At 39.3% G+C, this 25,728-nt stretch overlaps 3 protein-coding genes across 3 annotated transcripts; 1 reads left to right on the top strand and 2 right to left on the bottom strand.

Moving 5' to 3' along the window:
* Positions 1-734: 734 nt before the first annotated feature.
* Positions 735-5,334, bottom strand: LOC104905407 (uncharacterized). The gene is made up of 2 exons (XM_048640801.2): positions 1,805-5,334; positions 735-1,528 (listed from the first exon to the last, which is right to left on the bottom strand). The coding sequence occupies exons 1-2, from the start codon at positions 4,734-4,736 to the stop codon at positions 912-914; spliced, it is 3,549 nt and encodes a 1,182-aa protein (XP_048496758.2). The 5' UTR covers positions 4,737-5,334; the 3' UTR covers positions 735-911.
* A 560-nt stretch (positions 5,335-5,894) lies between these two features.
* LOC130590286 (extensin-2-like) lies at positions 5,895-7,603 on the bottom strand. The gene has a single exon (XM_057392356.1). It carries the CDS (start codon positions 7,578-7,580, stop codon positions 5,895-5,897), a length of 1,686 nt encoding a protein of 561 aa, XP_057248339.1. The 5' UTR covers positions 7,581-7,603.
* Positions 7,604-23,429: 15,826 nt separating this feature from the next.
* On the top strand, positions 23,430-25,451 carry LOC104905410 (abscisic acid receptor PYL8). Its single transcript, XM_010693955.4, has 3 exons — positions 23,430-23,616; positions 24,163-24,378; positions 24,978-25,451. Exons 1-3 carry the CDS (start codon positions 23,515-23,517, stop codon positions 25,203-25,205), a joined length of 546 nt encoding a protein of 181 aa, XP_010692257.1. The 5' UTR covers positions 23,430-23,514; the 3' UTR covers positions 25,206-25,451.
* The last annotated feature ends 277 nt before the right edge of the window (positions 25,452-25,728 follow it).

Here is a 25,728-nt window from a genome sequence, read left to right as displayed (position 1 = left end):
ATTTTAGCTGAATAACTTTTTTTTAGCTTCTTGTTGCTGAATTTATTTTGATGAAGTTGACTTATTTTATCTAAATTTAACTTATTTTTGCTAAACTTAACTTATTTTCGGTGCAACATTTTGTTATTTTGATCTACTTATCAAAAGGCAAATAAGGTCCACACCAAAAGAGAGAGTGAATCCACACACAAGTCCATATGAGACTCTATCCTAAAATCAATTTGTAATAGGAGTAGTCCATTGAGCTTATATGTTAGTTATCCTCCTCTTTTTTTCAATATCGGACAAGCTCACATATAGTTAACCCCTTAACAAATACTCCCTCTGTTTTTTTTTATCATTCCTACTTTGACTTTGCACGTTTGCCAATGCACGTTTTAAAACTTAAATATCTTTCATTATATATTAGTAAAAATTATAACGATTGAATTTTAATAAAGTACTAATTGAGACGAATCAAACAAGACCCCACATGACTATGTTTTTTCTTATAAATTGAGAACATTTGACAAGATTCTCTCTATGCATGAATAGTATCAAGATTCTAAGTGAGAAAGATAAAAAAAAATAGAGGGAGTACTGGGCTAAAACAAGGTAAGTATTATATCAGTTTGCCATTATCATTTTTTAAACTAATGGACTACACAATGTAGGTTGTTCAAATGCCCTGCTTAAGACAGCTATTAAGAGAAAAGTGTCTTAAAGTAGACACACAAATGTGAAGGAGAATGCCCTTATGAAAAATGTAATAATTAGTCAGATAAATATATTCTGAATATTTCTCAGAAGCATAACTTCTTCAAGAACATGTTCTAAGAAGTCATATAATGATAACAAAAAATTAACTTGCACTTATTGAAATTAAAATATTACTCGGGAAAAAGATTTAATCAAATCAAGATTGGCTTTGCTTAATAGCCATAATTAGTGGATGTGGGAGTTTTGTACTCCGACTTTGGTGAGTAACTTGGAGGAGCCTCATAGCTTGATTTTGGGGTGTATACCGGTGAGCTGTATGTTACAGTTTTGGATGCTGGAACATACGCGGATGGAGTGTATGATGGAGTTTCGTAGCTTGATTTTGGAGTGTACGCGGGTGCCTTGTAGCTTGATTTTGGAGTGTACACAGGTGGACTATATGTGACGGCCTTGTAACTTGGTGATTGAGGGTAAACTGGTGATGTGTAATGTGTTGGCTTTTTGCACTTTTCTGCTGATGTATAAACAAGAGGTTGAACAGAGTATGACTTCAAGATGTATGTTTTCTCATTAACATCATTTGAATGTGTCAAAGAAGCCCCTGACTTTCCAAGGTTGATGTTGGTAGCAACATTGCACGAGTAAGATGGAGAACTTTCAAGGTACACTTTGCAGTCAGTTGGCTTCAAATATGTGCCAAGTTGTTCAGGAGTAAATGTGGCAAGGAAGAAACCGTTTTTGTCAGTTTCAGGAGTCAACATGGAGAACTTGGTTGGGTTGTATTCACCATTATTGCTGTTTGATTCACATGAAATTTTTGCCACAGCACCTACACAATGACAAAATTACATTTAGTAATTAAATTTAATTATTTATCAGTAGTTAATTATGTGTAATATATCTGGTCAAATTTATGTAACATAAATTGACATGGTATTATGACCAAAACTGACAAAATCAATGACATATAAACATTATTTTAGATAAGTAAAAAAATTTAATTGGAAGATTGAGAGAGAAAAGAAAAGATCATAGATGTTCAACAAATATACTATGGGATTAAAAGATTCAAACGTAGCAAAGATCATTATATGAAGAAAGTCACCTTTGATGGGAGAATTATTGTAGCATGAGCTACAATAGATTACACCTTGCACGGTATAGATAGTTGGAATAGCTTCATATTCATAACTTTTGTGAGTGTATGACGGGTTCACGTATTTAGGTGATGGAGTATAAAGTGGAGTTGGTGAGTATGATGGAATTTCGTATTTGGGAGATGGACTATATTTTGGAGATGGGGTGTATGAAGGAGTTTCATACTTAGGAGATGGTTTATAAGTTGGGCTTGGGGTGTAAGATGGGGTGTAAGTTGATTTTGGGATGTAAGATTGAGTCTTATGTACAGGTGAAGGGTAGTAAGTTGGGCTTGGGGTATATGGAGTTTCATACTTAGGAGAATGAGTGTAGACTGGAGTGGGTGAGTATGAAGGAGTTACATACTTTGGAGATGGACTATAAGTTGTGCTTGGGGTATACGAAGGAGTTTTGTATTTAGGAGAATCAGTGTAGACCGGACTTGGTGAGTATGAAGGAGTTACATACTTTGGAGATGGACTATAGGTTGGGCTTGGGGTATATGGAGTTTTGTACTTAGGAGAAGGAGTGTAGACAGAACTTGGAGTGTATGAAGGATTTTCATACTTTGGAGATGGGCTATAAGTTGGGCTTGGGGTGTATGAAATAGTTTCATACTTAGGAGACGGGGAATATTTCGGACTTGGAGAGTATGAAGGAGTGATATACTTTGGAGATGGACTATAGATTGGGCTTGGGATATATGAAGGATTTTCATACTTTGGAGAAGGAGAGTAGACAGAACTTGGAGTGTATGAAACAGTTTCATACTTTGGAGATGGGCTATAAGTTGAGCTTGGGGTATATGAAGGAGATTTGTACTTTGGAGAAGGAATGTAGACGGGGCTTGGGGTGTATGAAGGAGTTTCATACTTTGGAGATGAACTATAGGTTGAATGTGGGACATATGAAGGAGTTTCGTACTTAGGAGGAGTGTAGGTAGAACTTGGAGTGTATGAAGGAGTTTTGTACTTTGGTGATGGACTGTAGGTTGGGGTAGTGGTATATGAAGGAGTTTCGTACTTTGGAGATGGGCTATAAGTTGAACTTGGGGTGTATGAAGGAGTTTCATACTTTGGAGATGGACTATAGATTGGACTTGGGACATATGAAGGAGTTTCGTACTTAGGAGAAGGAGTGTAGGTAGAACTTGGAGTGTATGAAGGGGCTTCGTACTTTGGGGATGGACTATAGGTTGGGCTAGCGGTATATGAAGGAGTTTCGTACTTTGGTGATGGACTGTAGGTTGGGCTAGCTGTATATGAAGGAGTTTCATACTTTGGAGATGAGCTATAAGTTGAACTTGGGGTGTATGATGGAGTTTCATACTTTGGAGATGGACTATAAATTGGACTTGGGACATATGAAGGAGTTTTGTACTTAGGAGAAGGAGTGTAGGTGGAACTTGGAGGGTAAGAAGGAGTTTCATACTTTGGTGATGGACTGTAGGTTGGGCTAGCGGTATATGAAGGAGTTTCATACTTTGGAGATGGGCTATAAGTTGAACTTGGGGTGTATGATGGAGTTTCGTACTTTGGAGATGGACTATAGGTTGGTACTGGAACATATGAAGGAGTCTTGTACTCTGGAGAAGGAGTGTAGGTAGAACTTGGAGTGTATGAAAGAGTTTCGTACATTGGAGAAGGAGTGTATGTTGGGCTTGGAGTAGATGATGGAGTTTCATACTTTGGAGATGGGGTATAGACGGAACTTGGAGTGTATGATGGGGTTTCGTACTCCGAAGAAGGGGTATAGGTTGGGCTTGGGGTGGATGATGGAGTTTCATAAACTGGAGATGGGGTGGAGACGGAACTTGGAGTGTACGATGGAGTTTCATACACTGGAGAAGGAGTGTATGTTGGGCTTGGGATGGATGATGGAGTTTCATACTCTGAAGAAGGAGTATAGACGGGACTTGGGGTGTATGATGGAGTTTCGTACTTAGGAGAAGGGGTGTAGGTTGCGCTTGGGATGGATGATGGAGTTTCATAAACTGGAGATGGGGTGTAGACAGAACTTGGAGTGTATGATGGAGTTTCGTACACCGGAGAAGGAGTGTATGTTGGGCTTGGGGTGGATGATGGAGTTTCATACTCTAGAGATGGGGTGTAGACGGGACTTGGGGTGTATGATGGAGTTTTGTACTCTGGAGATGGGGTGTAAGTTGGGCTTGGGGTGGATGATGGAATTTCATATTTTGGAGATGTAGTGTATGTTGAGCTTGGGGTGGATGATGGAGTTACATACTCTGGAGATGGAGTATAGATGGAACTTGGTGTGTATGATGGGGTTTCGTACTGTGTAGAAGGGGTGTAGGATGGGCTTTGGGTGGATGTTGGAGTTTCGTACTTTGGAGATGGAGTGTATGTTGGGCTTGGGGTGGATGATGGAGTTTCATACACTGAAGAAGGAGTGTAAGATAGGCTTGGGGTGGATGATGGAGTTTCATACATTGGAGAAGGGGTGTAGACGGGACTTGGGGTGTATGATGGAGTTCCATACGCTGGAGAAGGGGTGTAAGTTGGGCTTGGGGTGGATGATGGAGTTTCGTACACAGGAGATGGGGTGTATGTTGAACTTGGGGTGGATGATGGAGTTACATATTCTGGAGATGGAGTATAGACGGAACTTGGTGTGTATGATGGAGTTTCGTATTGCGAAGAAGGGGTGTAGAATGGGCTTGGGGTAGGTGTTGGAGTTTCGTACTTTGAAGATGGGGTGTAGACGGGACTTGGGGTGTTTGATGGAGTTTCGTACACTGGAGAAGAGTTAACTTGGACTTGGGGTGGATGATGGAGTTTCATACTCTGGAGATGGAGTATAGACGGAACTTGGAGTGTATGATGGAGTTTCATACTCTGGAGAGTAGGTTGGGGTTGGGGTAGATGATGGAGTTTCATAAACTAGAGATGGAGTGTAGATGGGGCTTGGGGTGTTTGTTGGAGTTTCATACACTGGAGAAGGAGTGTATGCTGGGCTTGGAGTGGATGATGGAGTTTCATACTCTGGAGATGGGGTGTAGACGGGACTTGGGGTGTATGATGGAGTTACATATTCTGGAGATGGTGTGTATACGGGACTTGGGGTGTATGATGGAGTTTCGTACTCAGGAGAAGGGGTGTATGTTGGGCTTGGGGTAGATGATGGAGTTTCGTACCCTGGAGATGGGGTGTATGTTGGGCTTGGGGTAGATGATGGAGTTTCATATTCTGGAGATGGAGTATAGACGGAACTTGGTGTGTATGATGGAGTTTCGTATTGTGGAGAAGGGGTGTAGGATGTGCTTGGGGTTGATGTTGGAGTTTCGTACTCTGGAGACGGGGTGTAGACGGGACTTGGGGTGTTTGATGGAGTTTCGTACACTGGAGAAGGAGTGTAAGTTGGGCTTGGGGTGGATGATGGAGTTTCGTACTCTGGAGATGGGGTGTAGACGGGACTTGGGGTGTTTGATGGAGTTTCGTACACTGGAGAAGGAGTGTAAGTTGGGCTTGGGGTAGATGATGGTACTCTGGAGATGGGGTGTAGACGGGACTTGGAGTGTATGATGGAGTTTCGTACTCTGGAGAAGGGGTTGGGGTTGGGGTAGATGATGGAGTTTCATAAACTGGAGATGGAGTGTAGATGGGGCTTGGGGTGTTTGTTGGAGTTTCATACACTGGAGAAGGAGTGTATGCTGGGCTTGGGGTGGATGATGGAGTTTCATGCTCTGGAGATGGGGTGTAGACGGGACTTGGGGTGTATGATGGAGTTACATATTCTGGAGATGGGGTATATATGGGACTTGGGGTGTATGATGGAGTTTCGTACTCAAGAGAAGGGGTGTATGTTGGGCTTGGGGTAGATGATGGAGTTTCGTACCCTGGAGATGGGGTGTATGTTGGGCTTGGGGTAGATGATGGAGTTTCGTATTCTGGAGATGGAGTATAGACGGAACTTGGTGTGTATGATGGAGTTTCGTATTGTGGAGAAGGGGTGTAGGATGGGCTTGGGGTTGATGTTGGAGTTTCGTACTCTGGAGACGGGGTGTAGACGGGACTTGGGGTGTTTGATGGATCGTACTACTGAGAAAGGAGTTGTAAGTTGGGCTTTTGGGTGGGATGATGGATTTCGTACTCTGGAGATGGGGTGTAGACGGGACTTGGGGTGTTTGATGGAGTTTCGTACACTGGAGAAGGAGTGTAAGTTGGGCTTGGGGTAGATGATGGAGTTTCATAATCTGGAGATGGGGTGTAAACGGGACTTGGAGTGTATGATGGAGTTTCGTACTCTGGAGAAGGGGTGTAAGTTGGGCTTGGGGTGGATGATGGAGTTTCATACTCGGGAGATGGGGTGTAGACGGGATTTGGTGTGTATGATGGAGTTTTATATTGTGGAGAAGGTGTGTAAGACGGGCTTGGGGTGGGTGATGGAGTTTCATATTCTGGAGAAGGAGTGTAAGATGGGCTTGGTGTGGATGATGGAGTTTCATACTCTGGAGATGGGGTATATACGGGACTTGGGGTGTATGATGGAGTTTCATGCTCTGGAGATGGGGTATAGACTGGGCTTGGGGTGGATGTTGGAGTTTCGTATTCTAGAGATGGGGTGTAAACGGGACTTGGTGTGGATGTTGGAGTTTCATACTCTGGAGAAGGAGTATAGACGGGACTTGGGGTGTATGATGGAGTTTCGTACTCTGGAGAAGGGGTGTAAACGGGACTTGGGGTGGATGTTGGAGTTTCATACTCTGGAGAAGGAGTGTAGGTTGGGCTTGGGGTGGATGACGGAGATTCATACTCTGGAGATGGGGTGTAGATAGGACTTGGGGTGTATGATGGAGCTTCATACTCTGGAGAAGGAGTGTAACTTGGGCTTGGGGTGGATGTTGGAGTTTCATACTCTGGAGATGGGGTGTATGATGGAGTTTCATACGCTGGAGATGGGGTGTAAGATGGGCTTGGAGTGTATGATGGAGTTTCATATTCTGGAGATGGTGTGTAGACAGGACTTGGGGTGTATGATGGAGTTTCATACTCTGGAGAAGGGGTGTAAGTTGGGCTTGGGGTGGATGATGGAGTTTCATATTCTGGAGATGGGGTGTAAACGGGACTTGGAGTGTATGATGGAGTTTCATACTCTGGTGAAGGGGTGTAGGTTGGGCTTGGGGTGGATGTTGGAGTTTCATACTCTGGAGATGGGGTGTATGATGGAGCTTCATACTCTGGAGAAGGAGTGTAAGTTGGACTTGGGGTGTATGATGGAGTTTCATATTCTGGGGATGGTGTGTAGACGGGACTTGGAGTGTATGATGGAGTTTCATACACTGGAGAAGGGGTGTAAGTTGGGCTCGGGGTGGATGATGGAGTTTCATACTCTGGAGATGGTGTGTAGACTGGACTTGGAGTATATGATGGAGTTTCATACTCTGGAGAAGGGGTGTAGGTTGGGCTTGGGGTGTATGTTGGAGTTTCATACTCTGGAGATGGAGTGTAGACGGGGCTTGGGGTGTATGATGGAGCTTCATACTCTGGAGGAGTATAGGTTGGGATTGGAGGGGACGAAGGCGTTTCATACTCTGTAGATGGGGTATTAATTGGGATTTGTGAAGGAGTGTCATGCGTCGGTGGTTCTACATTACTTGGAGGTAGAGGGGTTACCGGAGGCTCAATTTTGGGAGGGTTAGCGCGGTTCTGACTTGCGGAGGCTAATACTATCACGGACAAGAAAAGGATTGTATAAAGAGGTGGTTGGGCTTTGATACCCATCTTGTAGTTTATGAGTGCCGAAGAATGAGTGGATTAATTGTTGGAATATGCAGAAGACATTGTTACCTATATATAGTGATGATGCCGGCTTTATTTTAGTTTATAGTTATGGCCTTGAGGGCTTAATTAACGAGAGATTCTACATAATGTTTGCACGTAACTGAAGCTGAAATGTAAATGGTAGAAATTTCGACTTTGTGTGTAGCACGTCGTCATGTGAATGCGGGAAGACTGGGCTCGAAATCGTTTTCTTTAATGTTAGGTCAACGGACATGTTACCACAATAATACCACTGCCACGATAGTTCTCATTCTCTCGTCATTAAATTATCTCAACTTGTAAGTTGTAATTGATGTAAAGTTAGTCAAATTTTAAAGAGGGTAAAGTGTTTCATATAACTATATAAGCCTAACAGATATTATCTCTTCCCTTCTTTTTATTTTTGCAAATAGACTTCTACATTTATGCTCTTATTTTGATTTGAAACTAGTATTTTAGTTCGAGCGTTGCTCCGGGTTGGTACTGTTTTTCGAACTTGATATGCATTTTTTTCCATTTCCATTAAAAGATATTAAGGAAAATTGAAAGGTACAAATATAATAATGGACACTTAAAGTATGATTAGAAGTTGGTTGAGATGATAATTGTGTCATGTATAATAACAAGAGGTCTTGTGTTCAAATCTTATTACAAGCTAATATGCTTTTAATATATTTGTATAGATTTGCGTAAGATATTGAATTTATTAATTCAATATATATTTAAAAGATTTCAACTTTTTAAATTTTTCACAGGTATATAATTAGTTAGAGATATAAGTGGTTAAATTTGTGTTGTGTATCGATAAGTGTGAAAGTTAAAATATAACAAGTAAAGATTGCGGAGGAAATGTATTATATTCTTATAACAATGTAAATAGAGTATGACAAATTAGAGTTTAACATAACTATAAAACAAATTAGAGTGTGATGCTCATTATTAAACCATAAAATTATACAATATGAACTAACAATAAGTTTAGTTATACAATTTGGAAAATTATAATTTTTCATATAAATCGAAATATAGTTCAATATAAGAGAATACAATATATCTAAAGCACCTCGTAATTAATTAATATTTGTGATGATTTGATGAATGATTATACAGTAATTACAAAAGTCAAATGTTACTATGGCTGCAAATCTAAAAGTCAAGGAATTGTGAGCCTCAAGTCAACCCAAAGCTATTAATGTAACAACTAACAACCGGGTGCAATGGATTATAAATGAGAACTATCATGGCAGTAGTATTATTGTGGTAACTTAAAAAATTTAGTGGGTATTTAGTGGGTCACTTTTATATAAGTGACTCGTTTAGAGAATAAAACTTAACCCCTATCTTTATGACGAAATAACTTCAAGTGATGTTGGTTTAAATGAGATTTAGGGTGTGTTCTCTTCAACTTAAAAAATTAAGTTTCAGGTTCAATAAGTTCAGATAAGTTGCAATCATGTCCAATCAGGGGTAATAAGTTCCAATCAAGTCTAATAAGGTGCAATGAGTTCCAATCAGGTGCAATAAGTTCCAATCAGGTCCAATAAGTTCTAATTAGGTGCGCAATAAGTTTCAATCAGGTCTAATCAGGTCCAATAAGGTCCAAATAGTCAATGTTCAATAAATATTTGTATTATTGTCCATATTTTATTATTCATATCACTATTAGGTGATTATGTTATTATTAGAATTTTAATTAAAATACCACAATGATTATATAGTATTATACTTGTATTATTATCTATTATTTTATTAAATATTTGTATTATTGTCTATTATTTTATTATTCATATTACTATTAGCTGATTATGTAAATTCAACTGATTTGATTTTGAATAAGGTCGTTTGAAAACTAACTTATTTGGTTTTGAACCGGATCAGTTGAGGATTAATTGGTCCGGCTATGCTTTAAAACCATACCAATTAAGTTAATTAACTGATCCGTTCATAACGCATAACCAGATCAGTTTGACTTCCTTATGAGTAAAAAAAAATAGCATCTTGCAGCCACTAAATATACATTACGTCACAAACAGGCAACAATTCAGTCTTATATACACAAAATTAATACATGGAACAGTTTAGTCCTTTATACACAAAATAAAAAAAAAATAGATTTTTATACAAAAAGTTTCATATACAATATTTTTAACAATGTTAAATCTATACATCAACCAAAAAAAAAACTTATACATAAAATTTAAAAAATGAAACTTTGTACAAATTTTTTTTAAAAGAATCTGACAAGCTTATACAGAAAATTGGTACAGAAAATTAGAAAAAATATGACAAACTTATACATAAAATTAAAAACTACAAAATGAAACTTATACACAGAATTAAAAAAAACGAAAAAAAAAAAACAAAATTGAAAACTAAAATACCAAATTGAAACCCTAAATCTAAAAAAAAAAACTCCAAAATGAAACTTATACACAGGATGAAAGGGAAGATCATGAGGATGAGAGTGTTTTAGGATTTTCGTGTTGGGGATAAAGAGAGAAGTGAGAAGGCCGATTCATTTAAATGAATTAGGGATATGAATTGGGCTTAGGTATGGCCTCTCAACGCTGATATTAAAACACACCACCCATTTGACTATGGACCCTAGCCCGGATCAGTTAATATACCCATTCTTTTGGGCGCAAAAACACTGGCGTGATCAAGTTTAGGCACATTTGTAACACCTCTAGGTGTTCGAGAGCCCACTAATTGATATAATCTTCTATGGATCCTATTAGCTCGCAAGGTTTTGCTTTGGTGCAGGACTGTAGTTCTAACCAAAAGATCTCTACTAGGCTGAGGTGTCCACCTCTATAGAAAGAAGCAAGGTTTCGTTCTCCTCAACTTTTGATGTGTGATAGTCAAGATCTTAGGTACCTTTCCCCCTGCATCCTTGAGTTTAAGGAGACAAGAAACTAGTTCCGATGGAAGAATCATGATTGTGTGATTAGAGTTGTGATTAACAACTACCTTGATCTTTGGATCCCTGGTGCAGTAGATGATCGATATCCTTTTCCTTTGCAAGCTTGAGATGATCACACAATATTTTGACAGGCAAGGTGCCTAAGATCGTGGTTATCCAACATAAAGTTTTGATGAGAATGATGCTTTTTTTTATATAGAGGTAGACACATTAATCTAGTAGATGCCTTTTGAATAGAACTACGGTTGATGAGTTTAAAGTGATATCACAAGTGAACAGTGTCTGTTGTTAACACAAAGACTTAACAATTATGGTTCGATTTATAGGGAGAAGATTTATATAGATTAATGTTCAACTATTTTAACTACTTCAAGGTGAAAAAGATATTGATGAAAATTACTACTGAACTACGAATACTCAATTAATCTAGGGATTTATAAATAATAAATATTTGGGCGTTAATCCGGCTCACCATTTTTATACCAATCCAATGAGATAAAGTAACTCAATAATACTTAGGTTTAGGGTTGAGCAATTAAAACAAGGGTTAATCCTACGATCAAATCTTATACTCTTAAACCAACATATATATATATATATGCAGTAGGGTTGCTAACATACTCAGTTTCACCAATTGTCCAAATCCTCTAAAAGTAGGATATTTTTATTCAAATAATCATTACCCAAATATAATCTATTATACGGAGTTCTAAAAAATTGCATATATTAAACATTAATCACAAATCAATCGGAATTACTCTAATCAAAACCCAAGTATTGAACAGATTAGGAATAACAAAATCAAGGTTTAAACATGGTCCGTCACTTAAACCTATAATTAAACTACTCACTCATGGCAATAAAGAACAAATTCATAATCAAAGTAAAACAATCCATGAAATTTAACTAAGTGGACAAATAATATTGAGTGATCGAAGAACACTAAAAAGCGGAATTATGAAGGTGTCCTTTTCTCCTCCTTGTTGCTAAGATGGAGAAATCACCTAACCATGCTATTAATACATTTCCCGTTTATAGTCATTTTCAAATAAAACTCAGGAGTCTTGTATTATAAAGGAGAATAGTAAAAAGCCAAAAGTACACCAAAACTAGAGTGAAAAAAAGATTGTTTAACCTAATAAAATGATAATTAAGATAGTCTAATCTTCATTACTAAAAAAAACCAGAAATAATGTTTAGAGAATCTACAAAAAGCCATTGAAATTAGGTAGTCCGGGAGTCCGCCCAATCGGGCGATGGTGATTATTCCTCAATCTTAAATAAGCCTTCCCTTGGTCAGTTGCGCCATTCTGCTTGAAGGACACTCTTGTCCGGTTAGGTCGATCAGCCCGGTCGACCAGGAGATACCTCTTCTTCAAATTCTGACTTTAATTTCCTTATGCATCGTTGTCTTGCTTCCCAAACCTCCTATATAAGGGTCATATGCGATTATTGGACTTCTCTTCTGTGACTAGATTAAGACACTGGATTATACATAATCTGCATAATGAAACACAAAAGAGATAAATCAAGTCTAACTTATACCAAATCGCAGAAATAAGAACTCAAAATAGTATTTAATTGCCAAAGAACGAGGCTAAAAACTCTATGTAAACGAACACATCAACGTTCTTACACCAAAGCAAAAACCTTATAGGATAGGATCGGTAGAAGCTAATATCTAGTGGGCTATTGAACATACACTTAAGGGTTTGCTCTCACAATTTCACTTTAATTTAGTTCACTTTAATCCAAATAATTAAAAATAACTTTATTTTTCTATTTAATGTAGTTATTTTAGTGTCATCGAATACAAATTTGAACATGAGATAACATAGGTAGCTCGAAGGCTGAAACTCATAAAAGATTACGATCTTAACATCCAATACCACCCTCACAAAGACAATATTGTAGCCGATGCCTCAAGCCTAATATTTAGTCAATAAGACAATAACCCTACCCAAAACAATCAACGACGATCTTCACGAAGATAGAAGTGGAAATCATTGAACGCGCATGCAGGAGATGCATGTTTGAATACATTAGACTTGAGGCCGTCATGTTATATGAAATATAGGAGGCACATAGTAGGGAATATTACATTGTTCTTCTTTTATAGGTATAGTATAATAAGCCTAAGTGGACAAATAACAATTAATTAAGAAAGGATATGAAACAGCACCTTAATATTCAATTATCTAGATAAGATTGACCAAACTTAATCAAATGAAAGTAACCTTTCATGTTTAAAGCAAAACGAACACGCCAAGCACAAGAACTTAGCCAGAAAGAGTAAAGCACCCTACTTGAAGCTGAAGATGTGGATGATGCAGCAGCTTTTTTTTAAGGTGAAACCGGTATAATATTAAAACTTAAACATGCCCCAAAATGAAGTTAGGATTATTCCCCAAATCTCTAATAATAATTGTATGGAGCTCATATTATCGGATTGTTGTGGGCTCTCTAACCGAAACTATGTTTAAGTTTTAATATTATGCTGCTTTTATCTTTCATCAGATCAAAATTTGACCCCCAGAAAGAAAGGGACTTTTGGAGTTTTATTAGAAAATCCAAACTACACTTGCTACACTTGTATGTGATTGTTCAGAGGTTAGAGAGAAACTGTGTTGAAACTTTAGTTGAAGTAGCAAATTAAAAATGGAGTTGGTAAGCCTGTGAAGGGTAAAGCTAACACTCAACTTTGAAAAAAAAAAAAAAAAAAAAAAGTCAAACATCTATACAAATGGTTGGATATCTAAATATCGTATGTATTTATAGAAATGACACAATTGTTAGACATCTAAATTTTTGGTGCATTTGTACATATGTCTTATATTTGAAAATTGAAATATCCAACAATTATGTCATTTGTTCACTAATGAAAACGACAAGGAGCTTATTATTTGCCAGAACATCCAATATATACTACAAATATACATACTACAAATATTGGCAGTTATTCTAAACTGGACATGAGACTAGTGATAGACATCAACTAGTAGTCTGGTAGTTCTATTGAATAAGGTTTTGTTCTTCTGATCTTACAAAAATAATTAGGTCCAATAAGTTTGGATTAGTTAAGTTAAGTTAAAATAATTCCAACACCTAATAAAAGAAACTTCAATAAGTTCAGGATAAGGTTATTTAATCTGATAAGTTCATTTCAAATAAGTTAAGAAGAATTTAGGTGAACATAATACACCCTAGACCTGGCAATCGGACCAATCGGATCGGATTCGGACCGGATCGATTCAGATCGGGCCGTTTCCGGATCAAGTTACATTCGGACTGGGATCGGACCGGATCGGACCGTTTCGGATTGGGTCATCGTTCGGACTATTATTTCGGATCGGAATCGGACCGGACCAATTCAGATCGGACCGTTTTCGGATCAGGTTACATTCGGACCAGGATCGGACCAGGATCGGTTCGTTCCGGATTGGGTCATCGTTCGGACTATTATTTCGGATCGGAATCGGACTATGGTGGAATGAATGGAATACTTATGCCAATGATATCTTGTTTTATATAAAAAAAACGGGTAAGTTTAGGGTGTTTCGGATCAAAGCCTAATCGAAACCAATAATTTCGGATCGGTTTACCTTCGGGTCGGATCGGTTTCGGATCGGGTAAGATTATATCGGATCATTCGGATTTCAGATGAGTTTCGGGTCAAGATTATTTCGGATCGGGATTCGGACCAGATCGGGACCGTTTCGAATTCGGATCAAGGTTCGGACCGTCTCGTTCGGACCCAGATCAGACCACGGATCGGATATTTCGGACCGAATTTTCGGATCAGGACCAACTTTGCCAGGTCTAACACACCCCCTAAGTAGGAATTTTAAGGTTCTTATCATTTCAACTCATTTTTGTTGAACTTAACATTTTTTTTTTTGACGGGAAAACACCATTCAACTATTCATTCATATCCATCATATCACAGTTTACAAGCGACTACACCTCATTTGGCACCTCCTCAATCCAAACACGTATCTCCCTGAACTCCTTGCTCATATGGGCAAGCTTGTGAGCGACTCGATTAATACCTTCCCTACGGACATGATTAAAAGAAAAAGAGACACAAAAAACCAAAATATAAAATATCCGACACAAGAACACCAAAACTGTTATTTTCCCGCACACCCTTTTTGAGGTGAGATGTTAACTTCAAGCAGTCGCTTTCCAGCACTATTTGTCGAAAACCAGCTTCCATAGCTGTCTTGACAGCATGGCGAGCCGCAAGAGCTTCCGCAATATCAACCTCGCAAGCTCCATCATGAGTTGCGCAAGTAGCCATCATCACCTCGCCCAGCTCATCACGGACGATTCCACCAAAGCCCAGCTTTCCATCTCCAAAGATCGTCGCGTCAGAATTTACTTTGTATACCCGAGGTTCAGGAGCTCGCCACCCCTCTCGTCATTTTGCCCTATCCTTGGCTCCTCCACTGCATTAGTATACTCCTCCACCAGTTTAATCGCTCGTTCAATTACCTCCCAGCTTTCCAACATATTTTTGTTTATCTTACTTTAGCTGAATCTAACTTATTTTTATTGAACTTCTTATGATGGAGTTTCGTGCTCTGGAGCAGAAGTACTATAGGTTGGGCTTGGCGTAGATAATGGAATTTCATACAAGAGAGATGGGGTGTATACGGGGTTTGGGGTGTATGATGGAGTTCCGTCTGGAGCATGAGTATTGTAGGTTGGGCTTGTCGTGGATGATGGAGTTTCATACTGTGGAGATGGGGTGTATGATGGAGTTTCTTGCTCTAGAGCTGGAGTACTGTAGGTTGGGCTTGGCGTGGATGATGGAGTTTCATACGGTGAAAATAGGGTGTAGACTGGGTTTGGGGTGTGTGATGGAATTTCTTGCTCTGGAGCAAGAGTACTTTAGGTTGGGCTTGGTGTAGATGATGGATTTTCATACTGTGGAGATGGGGTGTAGACGGGGCTTAGGTGTATGATAGAGTTTCGTGCCCTGGAGCAGGATTATTGTAGGTTGGGCTTGACCAGCGATGCTCCTTTCCCTGCGCGAGTTTTTATAGTTTTTACTTATTTTTGTTTTAGATGGAATGTACGAGCTCATAAAACTCCTTTAGGTTTGTTTGTTTGCTTGCTTTAGTTTTGATTGTATTAGCATTAGGTTGTACATCCTATTTTAATTAATGCACGATTTCTCATTGTAAAAAAAAAAAAAAAAAACATGCTCGAAGAAGTGTTGGTCTCTTTATATGATCGATCTCAATTTGAAATCTATCACGCACTATTACAGTCAAATAAAGACACTATTACAGTCAAATAAAGAAAAAAGAATCAACTGTTACAGCTTGTGTGAAATGTGACTTGCGAAGAGGATGAACAGCTCGGTCGCGAGTCGCGACCTGCTGCGCGAGGTGCGACAGCTCGATTTTGAGCAGCGAGACAGATTGCTCGTCGCGAGTCGAGACGAAGATCGCGACCCCCATCGCGAGTCGCGAGCTGGGCGTTTTATCGCGGAGCGCGTTTTTGCCCGGTTTTCTCTACGACTTACGACTTGTATTTTAGACTTCATATAAATATGTTATTTCATATTTTAGGGTTTTTTACCACAAAAGTTAGAGAGAGAGATTAGAGAAAACACAATAGAGAAGATTAGAGAGAGTCTTTGAGATTCAATTGGAAATCCATTCAATTGAATCTTGCCTATTGTATTTGTAATCGTCTCGTTCATAGTGAAACAATCTTTTCCCCTGCCTTGAGGACGTAGCTATCATATTGATAGTGAACCTTGTTAAATCTTGTGTGTTCTTTATTCGTTTCCTTGAGTTTATTGCTTTGATAATCGCTTTCGTTGCAACAAACTTGGTATCTAGAGCTTGAGATTAAAATCAGCGTTAGGGTTTTGGGAAGATGAATACGATGAACTCAAAGATTGACAAGTTTACGGGGAGGAACAGTTTTGGGCTATGGCAGATAAAGATGCGCGCTTTGTTGAAGCAACAAGGCATCTGGAAACCTCTTGTCAAGAGTGACAAGAGTGGAGCGGCTGGAGGCCCTAGTGAGGCCGAATTGGAGGCGATGGAGGAGAAGGCTCACTCCACGATTTTGTTGTGCTTGGCAGACGATGTGATCACAGAGGTTGCTGATGAAATCACTACGGCAGGTCTGTGGGCGAAGTTGGAGAGTCTCTACATGACGAAGTCACTCACCAACAAGTTGCTTTTGAAGCAACGGTTGTTTGCCTTGCGTATGCAAGGAGGTACGTCTCTAAGAGATCATTTAGATCAACTTAATACTATTTTACTTGATTTGCGTAATATAGATGTTAAGATTGAGGATGAAGATGCTGCTTTGATTTTGCTTGTTTCACTTCCACATTCATATGAGAACTTTGTTGAGTCATTTGTTGTTGGGAGAGAGACTGTGACCCTGAGGAGGTGAAGTCAGCACTTTTTACTAGGGAGTTGCGCCATAAGGCGGCAACGACTGAGAGTGGTGGAGATTCAGGGGCTGGGTTGGTGGTGAACTCGGCTAAGGGAAGGGTCCTAAGAAGAAGAAAATTCTAAGGGTAAAGAGACCAATCCTAGGAATGTCTGTCACTATTGCAAAGACCTGGCCATTGGAAGAATAAATGTCCCAAGAATCCTAAAGCTTCCAATGCTAACATTGCACAACAGGATACGAAATATGACTCGAAGAGGACTTAGCACTAGCTGTTGTTGATGTGCCTAGTCCGCCTAATCGTTGGATTTTAGATTCGGGGTGTTCTTACCATATGTGTCCAAATCGTGATTGGTTTACTTCTTATGAGTCTTGTGATGGTGGTAATGTTACTATGGGTAATGATGCTGCTTGTAAGGTTGTAGGGAGGGGTTCCATCAAGATAAGGACTTCGGGGGTGAGATTCGTCATTGATGAATGTTAGACATGTTCCACAGTTAAAGAAAAATCTGATTTCTCGGTGTCTTAGATGAAGGAGGGTTTACTTTTTCTGGCTCGGATGGGGAACTATGTGTGTGGAAAGGTTCGAATTGGTGCTTAAGAGCACTAAGTTGGGTACTCTGTATGTGTTACAAGGTACTACTCTGACTGGTTCTGCTAATGTTGCATCTACGAGTTCTGAGGAGATGACTAAGTTGTGGCATAGACGACTTGGGCATATGGGTGAGCGTGGGATGCAGATATTATCCAAGATGAACCTTCTTTGTGGCCACAAGGTGAAGAACCTTGAGTTTTGTGAGCATGTGTGTTGGGTAAGCAACACAGGACTAAGTTTGGGAAGGGGCTGCACATAACTAAGGCGGCTGGATTATATTCACTCAGATTGCTAGGGGGCCTGCTCAGGTAGAAGGTATAGGAGGATTCACTTATTTTGTGACTTTTATTGATGATTTCTCCAGGTTTTGTTGGCTTTATTGTTTAAAGCATAAGGGAGAGGCTTTTAAGACTTTTGTGCAATGGAAAGTCTTGGTGGAAAATCAGACAGGCAAGAAGGTTAAGAGGCTACGTACGGATAATGGTCTAGAATTTGTTAATGATGATTCAATGAGTTTGCAGGGACGCAGGGATAGTAGACATCGCACTGTCAGGAAAAACCACAGCAGAATGGTGTTGCAGAGACGCTAGAACCAGACTTTGCTGAGAGAGTTCGATGCATGCTCTCTAATGCAGGGTTGACTAGGAAGTACTGGAGTGAAGCCGTGAAAACGGCATGTTACTTGATAAACCGTGGTCCTCATACAGGTATTGACTGCAAGGTACCTTATGAGGTATGGTCTGGGAGAAGTGCTGAGTATTCTGGTTTGCGTGCTTTGGTTGTATGGTCTATTATCATGTGAATGAGGGTAAACTTGAACCAAGGGTAAGAAGGGTTGTTTTTTGGGGTATGGAGATGGTGTGAAGGGTTACAGGATTTGGTCCCCATCAGAAGGGCGTGTTATACTTAGTAGATGTTTTTTGATGAAAACACTATGTTTGTATCTGCTAACAAACCTGCAGGTATACTGATGAGAGCACAGATGAAGGATCTGAGCAAGTAGTTGCTCCAGACCCTACTCCACAGCCACAGGTTCGAACTCAGGGGAAGGATGATGATGATGCTCCAGTGAGTTCTCCCATTGTGGGGACTAGTCAGAGGGATGTAGCTGTTGTTGATGAAACAGCTGATGTTGAGTCTAATCATGAGGAAACTGTTGTTGAAGGTCAGAAACGACCTAGGAAGAAGACGCAGAGACTGATTATAGAGGGCAGGAATGTTCCTGGCCGAAATGCTGTGTGTAGAGGAGATGATTGGTTATGCATTACATGTAGCTGAAGATATTGAGTCACCTGAGCCAATGTCCTACAGGAAGCAGTTTCTAGTAACGAATCAGCTAAGTGGTTAGTTGCTATGAGTGAGGAGATGGAGTCTCTTCACAAGAACCAGACATGGGAACTGTGAGGATACCACAGGGTCGTAAGGTGGTTGGTTGCAAGTGGGTTTTCAAGAGGAAAGAGGGAACTTCAGAGGGTGAAAGTGTCAGATATAAAGCCAGGCTAGTTGCAAAAGGGTTCAGTCAGAGGGAAGGGGTCGACTACAATGAGATTTTCTCGCCAGTGGTTCGTCATACTTCTATTAGAGTGTTATTAGCAATGGTAGCACATTTTGATCTGGAACTTGAGCAGTTAGATGTGAAAACAGCTTTCCTACATGGGAGTTGGAGGAGGATATTCTGATGAGTCAACCAGAGGGGTTCGTTGTTCCAGGAAAAGAGAAGTTTGCTTGCAGTCTGAAGAAGTCCTTGTATGGACTTAAGCAGTCACCCAGACAGTGGTACAAGAGGTTTGACAGCTTCATGGTTGAGCATGGTTTTGACAGGAGTCCATATGATTGTTGTGTTTATCATAGCAAGGTGGAGGACGGTTCATATATTTACTTTTATTATATGTGATGACATGCTTATTGCAGCAAAGAAGAAGTCAGACGTGTTGAAGTTGAAGAAGCTTTTGAGTTCCGAGTTTGACATGAAAGATTTGGGAGCAGCAAAGAAGATTCTTGGCATGGAGATCTATAGGGATCATGGACGGAAGAAACTTTTCCTTTCTCAGAAAAGTTATATCTTGAAGGTACTTGACATGTTTGGTATGAGTACTGCGAAATCTATTGATACTCCTGCTGCTGCAAATGCTCGTCTTTCTGTTGTGCTTTCTCCTCAATCTGATGAGGAAAAAGAGTATATGTCTAAGGTTCTGTATGCTAGTGCTGTTGGTAGTCTGATGTATGTTATGGTTTGCACTAGGCCAGACTTAGCACATGTTGTTAGTGTACTGAGCAGGTTTATGACTCAACCAGGGAAGGAACACTGGCGGCAGTGAAGCGGATTTTCCGCTATTTGAAAGGAACGGCAGATGTGGGTCTCATTTATGGGAATGATACTGAGTGTTTGGTGACCGGATATTCTGATTCGGACTATGCAGGTGATATAGACACTAGAAGATCGATGACTGGGTATGTATACACTCTAGGAGGGTCTGTGGTTAGTTGGAAGGCTACTTTGCAGTCTTCAGTGACTTTGTCTACTACGGAGGCTGAGTACATGGCTTTGACTGCCGCAGCAAAGGAGGGTATATGGTTACGTGGTTTGGTTAGTGATTTGGGTCTACACCATGATCGTGCGACTGTGTATTGTGATAGCTTGAGTGCTATTTGTCTTGCCAAGGATCAGGTTAGAGGTGATCATGGGCCGGGCCGGGCCGCGGCCAAAAAAATTTGCCCATTGACCGGACCGGGCCTAATTTCGGGCCGAATTTTTGTGTCCAAAGCCCGGTAATTCGGGCCTAAATTAGCGGGCTTTTGCGGGCCAAAACGGGCCGGGCCAAAAAATAGACTAAAAAGTTATTTTTGGCTTGTCCAAAGCCCGCCCAAAGAAAAAAAAAATGACCGGCCCGGCCCGCGGGCCGAAAAAATCTGCCCAAAACCCGGCCAAAAAACGGGTCGGGCCGGGCCGGGCCAAAATGATCACCTCTAGATCAGGTGCGCCATGATAGAACTAAACACATTGATATAAGGTACCATTTTCTGAGGAGTGAGAAGAGGATAGTGGTGAAGAAAGTTGGGACTGAAGACAACCCAGCTGATATGTTCACCAAGCCAGTTCCAGTTCGCAAGTTCAAACATTGCTTGGACTTGTTGAACGTTGATAGTCACATATGACCTTGTGAGAGGTTGTGCCTCAAGGTGGAGGTAATCCCGGCCCCGGGATAAAGTGGGCAAGCCCGGCATCGGGTTAAAGATGCAATTGCAGGAGGGGAAAGAGTATCTCGAGTACTGTTGGAGAGATACATGCTTGGTTGATTGTTTCGAGGTGGAGTTGTGTGGTAGATGCAAGTCAAGGTGGAGATTTGTGAAATGTGACTTGCGAAGAGGATGAACAGCTCGGTCGCGAGTCGCGACCTGCTGCGCGAGGTGCGACAGCTCGATTTTGAGCAGCGAGACAGATTGCTCGTCGCGAGTCGAGACGAAGATCGCGACCCCATCGCGAGTCGCGAGCTGGGCGTTTTATCGCGGAGCGCGTTTTTGCCCGGTTTTCTCTACGACTTACGACTTGTATTTTAGACTTCATATAAATATGTTATTTTTTTGGGTTTTTTACCACAAAAGTTGAGAGAGAGATTAGAGAAAACACAATAGAGAAGATTAGAAGAGATTAGAGAAAACACAATAGAGAAGATTAGAGAGATCTTTGAGATTCATGGAAATCCATTCAATTGAATCTTGCCTATTGTATTTGTAATCGTCTCGTTCATAGTGAAACAATCTTTTCCCCTGCCTTGAGGACGTAGCTATCATATTGATAGTGAACCTCGTTAAATCTTGTGTGTTCTTTATTCGTTTTCTTGAGTTTATTGCTTTGATAATCGCTTCCGTTGCAATAGCTTGTTTGGTAGATAAAGGATTTGGAAGGAAAAGAAAGGAAGTGGACGAAAATTTGTTACTTTCCCGTGTTTGGTTCATTAAAAAAAATAAAGTGAAAGGAAATGGGAGGAATTGGAAGGAAAGAATCTTTAATAAAATTTCACTTTCCTTTCCTCCCAAAAGTGGGGGAATTTGGAAGGAAAAAGAAAATTTATACCAAACATGGGAAGTTAAGATTTTTTTTCCTTTCTCTTCCATTATTTTCTTTTCTCTTCCCTTCCTTTCTCTTCTCTTCCTTTCCTTTACTAAAAATGAACCAAACACACTATTACTCAAAAGCTCGTTTCAGTAATACTCAACTAGATATCATTTTGTAGCTTTCATAATGGAAAATTTTGATAAAAACAATCTCAATTATGAATTATGGGTGATACTCTTTAGAAAGCCTCAACTAATTAACTAAGGATGGATCAGGCTTTTTGTATTTGACACTATTGGACTTAAGACAAGATTTAATGGAAACGGAATGGAAAGGGTTTGGATAAGGAGGGGAAACGGAAATTATAATTGTTACCTTTAATACATGTTTGGTATAGTGGAATGGAAACAATTGAGAGGTTTATGATTAAGGAAAGAAACGTGATTTGTTTCCACTAGTTTGATAAGGGGAACAAATGAGGGGATTGTGTTTCCCTCCGGAAACAGCATTTGTTACTTAACACTTATACCAAACAATTAGAAATGGAAACACTTATTTAAATCCGTTTCCTACATCAAATTACTCTATACCAAACACCCTCTTACTTTTTCTTTTTTTTTGAGGGGACCAAACACCCTCTTACTAGGTAAACAAATGTCATATGACTTTCGATGAGCCTAAAACTCTTTCCTCCCCCTTTTTCATTCCTTTTTTACAAACATTCACTTAATGTCCTTCCACTTACTTGCATCTTCAAGTAATTATTCTACTCTATTATTTCTTTATCGATGTTCCTACTTTTTATTGCTCATTTACCCATACACATATTCAACTATTAATATATGTGTATTAGTAAAAATTACAAAAGTTTGATATTATTAAAGTACTTATTGAGACAAATCAAACAAGACTCTGCATAATTATGTTTTTTTCTTATATATTGGGAAAATTATAGAAAATTCTTTGCAATTATAATAATGTCAAGATTCCAAGTAGCAACATCAATAAGGTGTGGAGAAAGTAAAAGCAAAAATTACAAAATGTAAATGGCAAACTCAATATCATGAAAAAAAAAACTCAATACTCCATCTAAACCACAAGGATGCCTTCACCATCATTAAAGGAGGCGGGTAAACAAAATGGAGAACTTCTCGTTCAAGTAACCGATTGGAATCAACTTCTAATTAGACTAAACCTCGTTTCTATAACACTTAAAACGAAGAAGAATTGTACCAAAAATGTCTTGGCCTAATGGTTAAGATTGAAGTGTTGTGAACGATAAATTACAAGTTTGAATCTTTCATCTCCTTCTTTGTACTTTGTACAACCTCCATGGTTCAAATGAATTAGAAAAAAAAACAAAGAAAAATTATTTGTAGAAAACCCCTTTCTTATTATAAGTGGATAAGGACTAACGATGGTTCCTTATACCGAAAGTGATGTGCTTGGAAGGGCAACAACGGTGCTTAGTTGAGTAAACGGGTGTCTAACGCAAGATACATATTAAACGATCCTAAATAATAAACAATTAAAATCGTTCAGATAAATAGTTGAAACTGTTATTATCAATTTCCCGTATAATATATTCTACATAAATGATAAATGCCATTACCCTTAAGCAAAGGCACTAAAAGTTGGACCAGGAATTCAGGATCCACCAACCAATATAAAGGAGCAGCCAACTAGGCAACCAATTAGATTCGAGTATGAGAAAATACACAATGGGCCCCACTTCGATAACTGAAGCATTAATTTCCGTACTTTATCCGCCAATAATATCCCACCACTCAAAACTCAACTTGCTTCTTTTTCCTTTTATTTTTCCTCATTAACTTTCATATTCCATTTTTGGGATTAAAATTTGCTCAAAAAAAAATAGTTTTCTTTAAAAAAAAAAATGGAGGGTGAATTCATCAGCAAGTACCATAAGCAACTGGATGTTGGAGCCAACCAATGCTCCTCCACTCTCACTAAACGCATCAAAGCTCCTATTGACATTGTAATATTTTTTACTTCTTTGCGCTTTTTTTTACTCTAATTTCTTATTTTATCATAAATTAATATTCTTTGACATTTCTTCATTTGGAGGTATGAAGATGGGTTTTTTTTTGTTTGATTTTATAAATCCAGGAATTTTATTTTTCTATTACTTAGTTGAATTTCATTGCATTTGTTTTCCCATTTCTTTTTCTTACAGTTATTGAAATTTGGAAAGTTGTTAAGAATAATCCACCAATGAAATCTTATCATGAATTAGGCTACTATAGCCATCTGATTGGAGCTTTTTTTTGACATCGCGGGAATTTGCATTAATTGAAAACGGCATTACAAACTACTTGAACATCCAAGTTTTGCATTAATTCTATTATTTAATGGTACATATATTAATATATTATATAAATGAGCAAGAATTTATGGAATATTTGATGCTATATTAGTATATTATAAGAATTGCTAGTTAATAATTGTGCATTTACTTGAGCTGAAAGTGCAGGAAATTCTCAACTTGTTTGTTGTTGACAAATTTGGTGGATTATGTAATCAGGTTTGGTCTTTAGTAAGGAGCTTTGATCAACCACAGAAATACAAGCCATTTGTTAGTGAATGCACACTAACGGAAGATTTTAAAGTGGGTACACTCAGAGAAGTGAATGTTAGATCAGGACTTCCTGCAACCACTAGTACTGAAAGATTGGAGCTTCTTGATGATGAGGAGCATATTTTTAGCGTCAGAATCATGGGCGGCGATCACAGATTAAGGGTATACCACCTTCTAATCTCTTAGATGTTACCCTGCAATCTGCATGTAGTGTATCGAATCATGGACAGAGATCATGTATCGATGTTCTTAGGGTGACTAGGGTGCAGTGTGCACATTCGCATTAACTTTGTATAAGGCCGGTGTCAACCGAACGTTTTGGTACGACCAGATGGCCTTGAGGATCTTCGGTGAGTGAGTTGTTATATTGTTGAGGGGTAATCTATACTTAAAGAGTCTGCAATTCAGTTCAATGGTTCTAGTTTGATTTTGGGTTGTGCTCGAAATATATCATAATATAGGTCGATTTAAGTCGAGCTCTGGTTATGGGTTCGGTTCAAGTTACTATGTTAAGGGTTACTTTGAGGTACTTATTGAGAGGTGACTTGTAAATTGGTTAGGGTGACTGTGGTCTTACCCAAGAGCGAGCATAGTAGTTCGCGAGTGCACATGTAGGCCAGCTTATGGTTTTCTTCATCCTCCTGCAGGCTTGCTACCTGATGAAGATGATATGGTAGAAGACAGAATAGTTTTACTTCTGTCATGGGTTAGCAAACAGAATTACATCACAGTTAACATCAATCTTAATGTTTTTGCTGCAGAATTACTCATCAAAAATAACAGCTCACCCAGAAACAATTGATGGGAGGCCAGGAACATTACTTATCGAATCATTCATAGTTGATGTTCCTGACGGAAACACCACAGAGGATACCTTCTACTTCGTTCAGTCACTTATCAACTGCAACCATAATTGCTTAGCTGAAGTTTCAGAGAAGATCGCGTTGCACAATCAGAACTCTGAACAGACCAGTCTTGTTGACGGTTAGTTTTTGGAATTTCAGAAGCTATGAGGGGGTTGTTTTAGAGACTAGCAGTTTTTCCATCATTTCTCTGCATCCTTTCAAGAAGAGATTTTTGGTTCCTTCTTTCTCAGTTATATTAAGTTCCTTAATGGGAGTCAGCTGTGTGTGTATGGTTACAGCAGCTATTTATCCAGATATGTAATCTGTGATGATAGGCTCACTTGGATCTGTAATTGCAAGGTATTATTATCAAAATGTAAATTTTCAGCTCTTTCATGGCTTTTTTTTTTGTGGTCTGGTACAAAAAAGGTCCATTGGCCTACCCTATCTGAGGGCCCAGCCAAAGGCCCTTTGAAACCCCCCCCCCCCCCAACCGGCCACCACACCCACCCCCCCGAAATTTTCACACCTTGAACCATGGTTGATGAGCCGTGGAACTAAAAAGGTCATTTGGTTGATGAGCCATGTTGCTCGGACTCGCATACTCGTGAGTCATGTCATACGTGGGCATGTGTTAAAGTATTAAACTTGACAGCTTTTCAAGACA

This window comes from Beta vulgaris, chromosome 1, assembly GCF_026745355.1.
Source record: "Beta vulgaris subsp. vulgaris cultivar EL10 chromosome 1, EL10.2, whole genome shotgun sequence".
NCBI classification, from domain to species: Eukaryota; Viridiplantae; Streptophyta; class Magnoliopsida; order Caryophyllales; family Amaranthaceae; genus Beta; species Beta vulgaris.
This window is presented reverse-complemented; position numbering and strand designations above follow the sequence as displayed.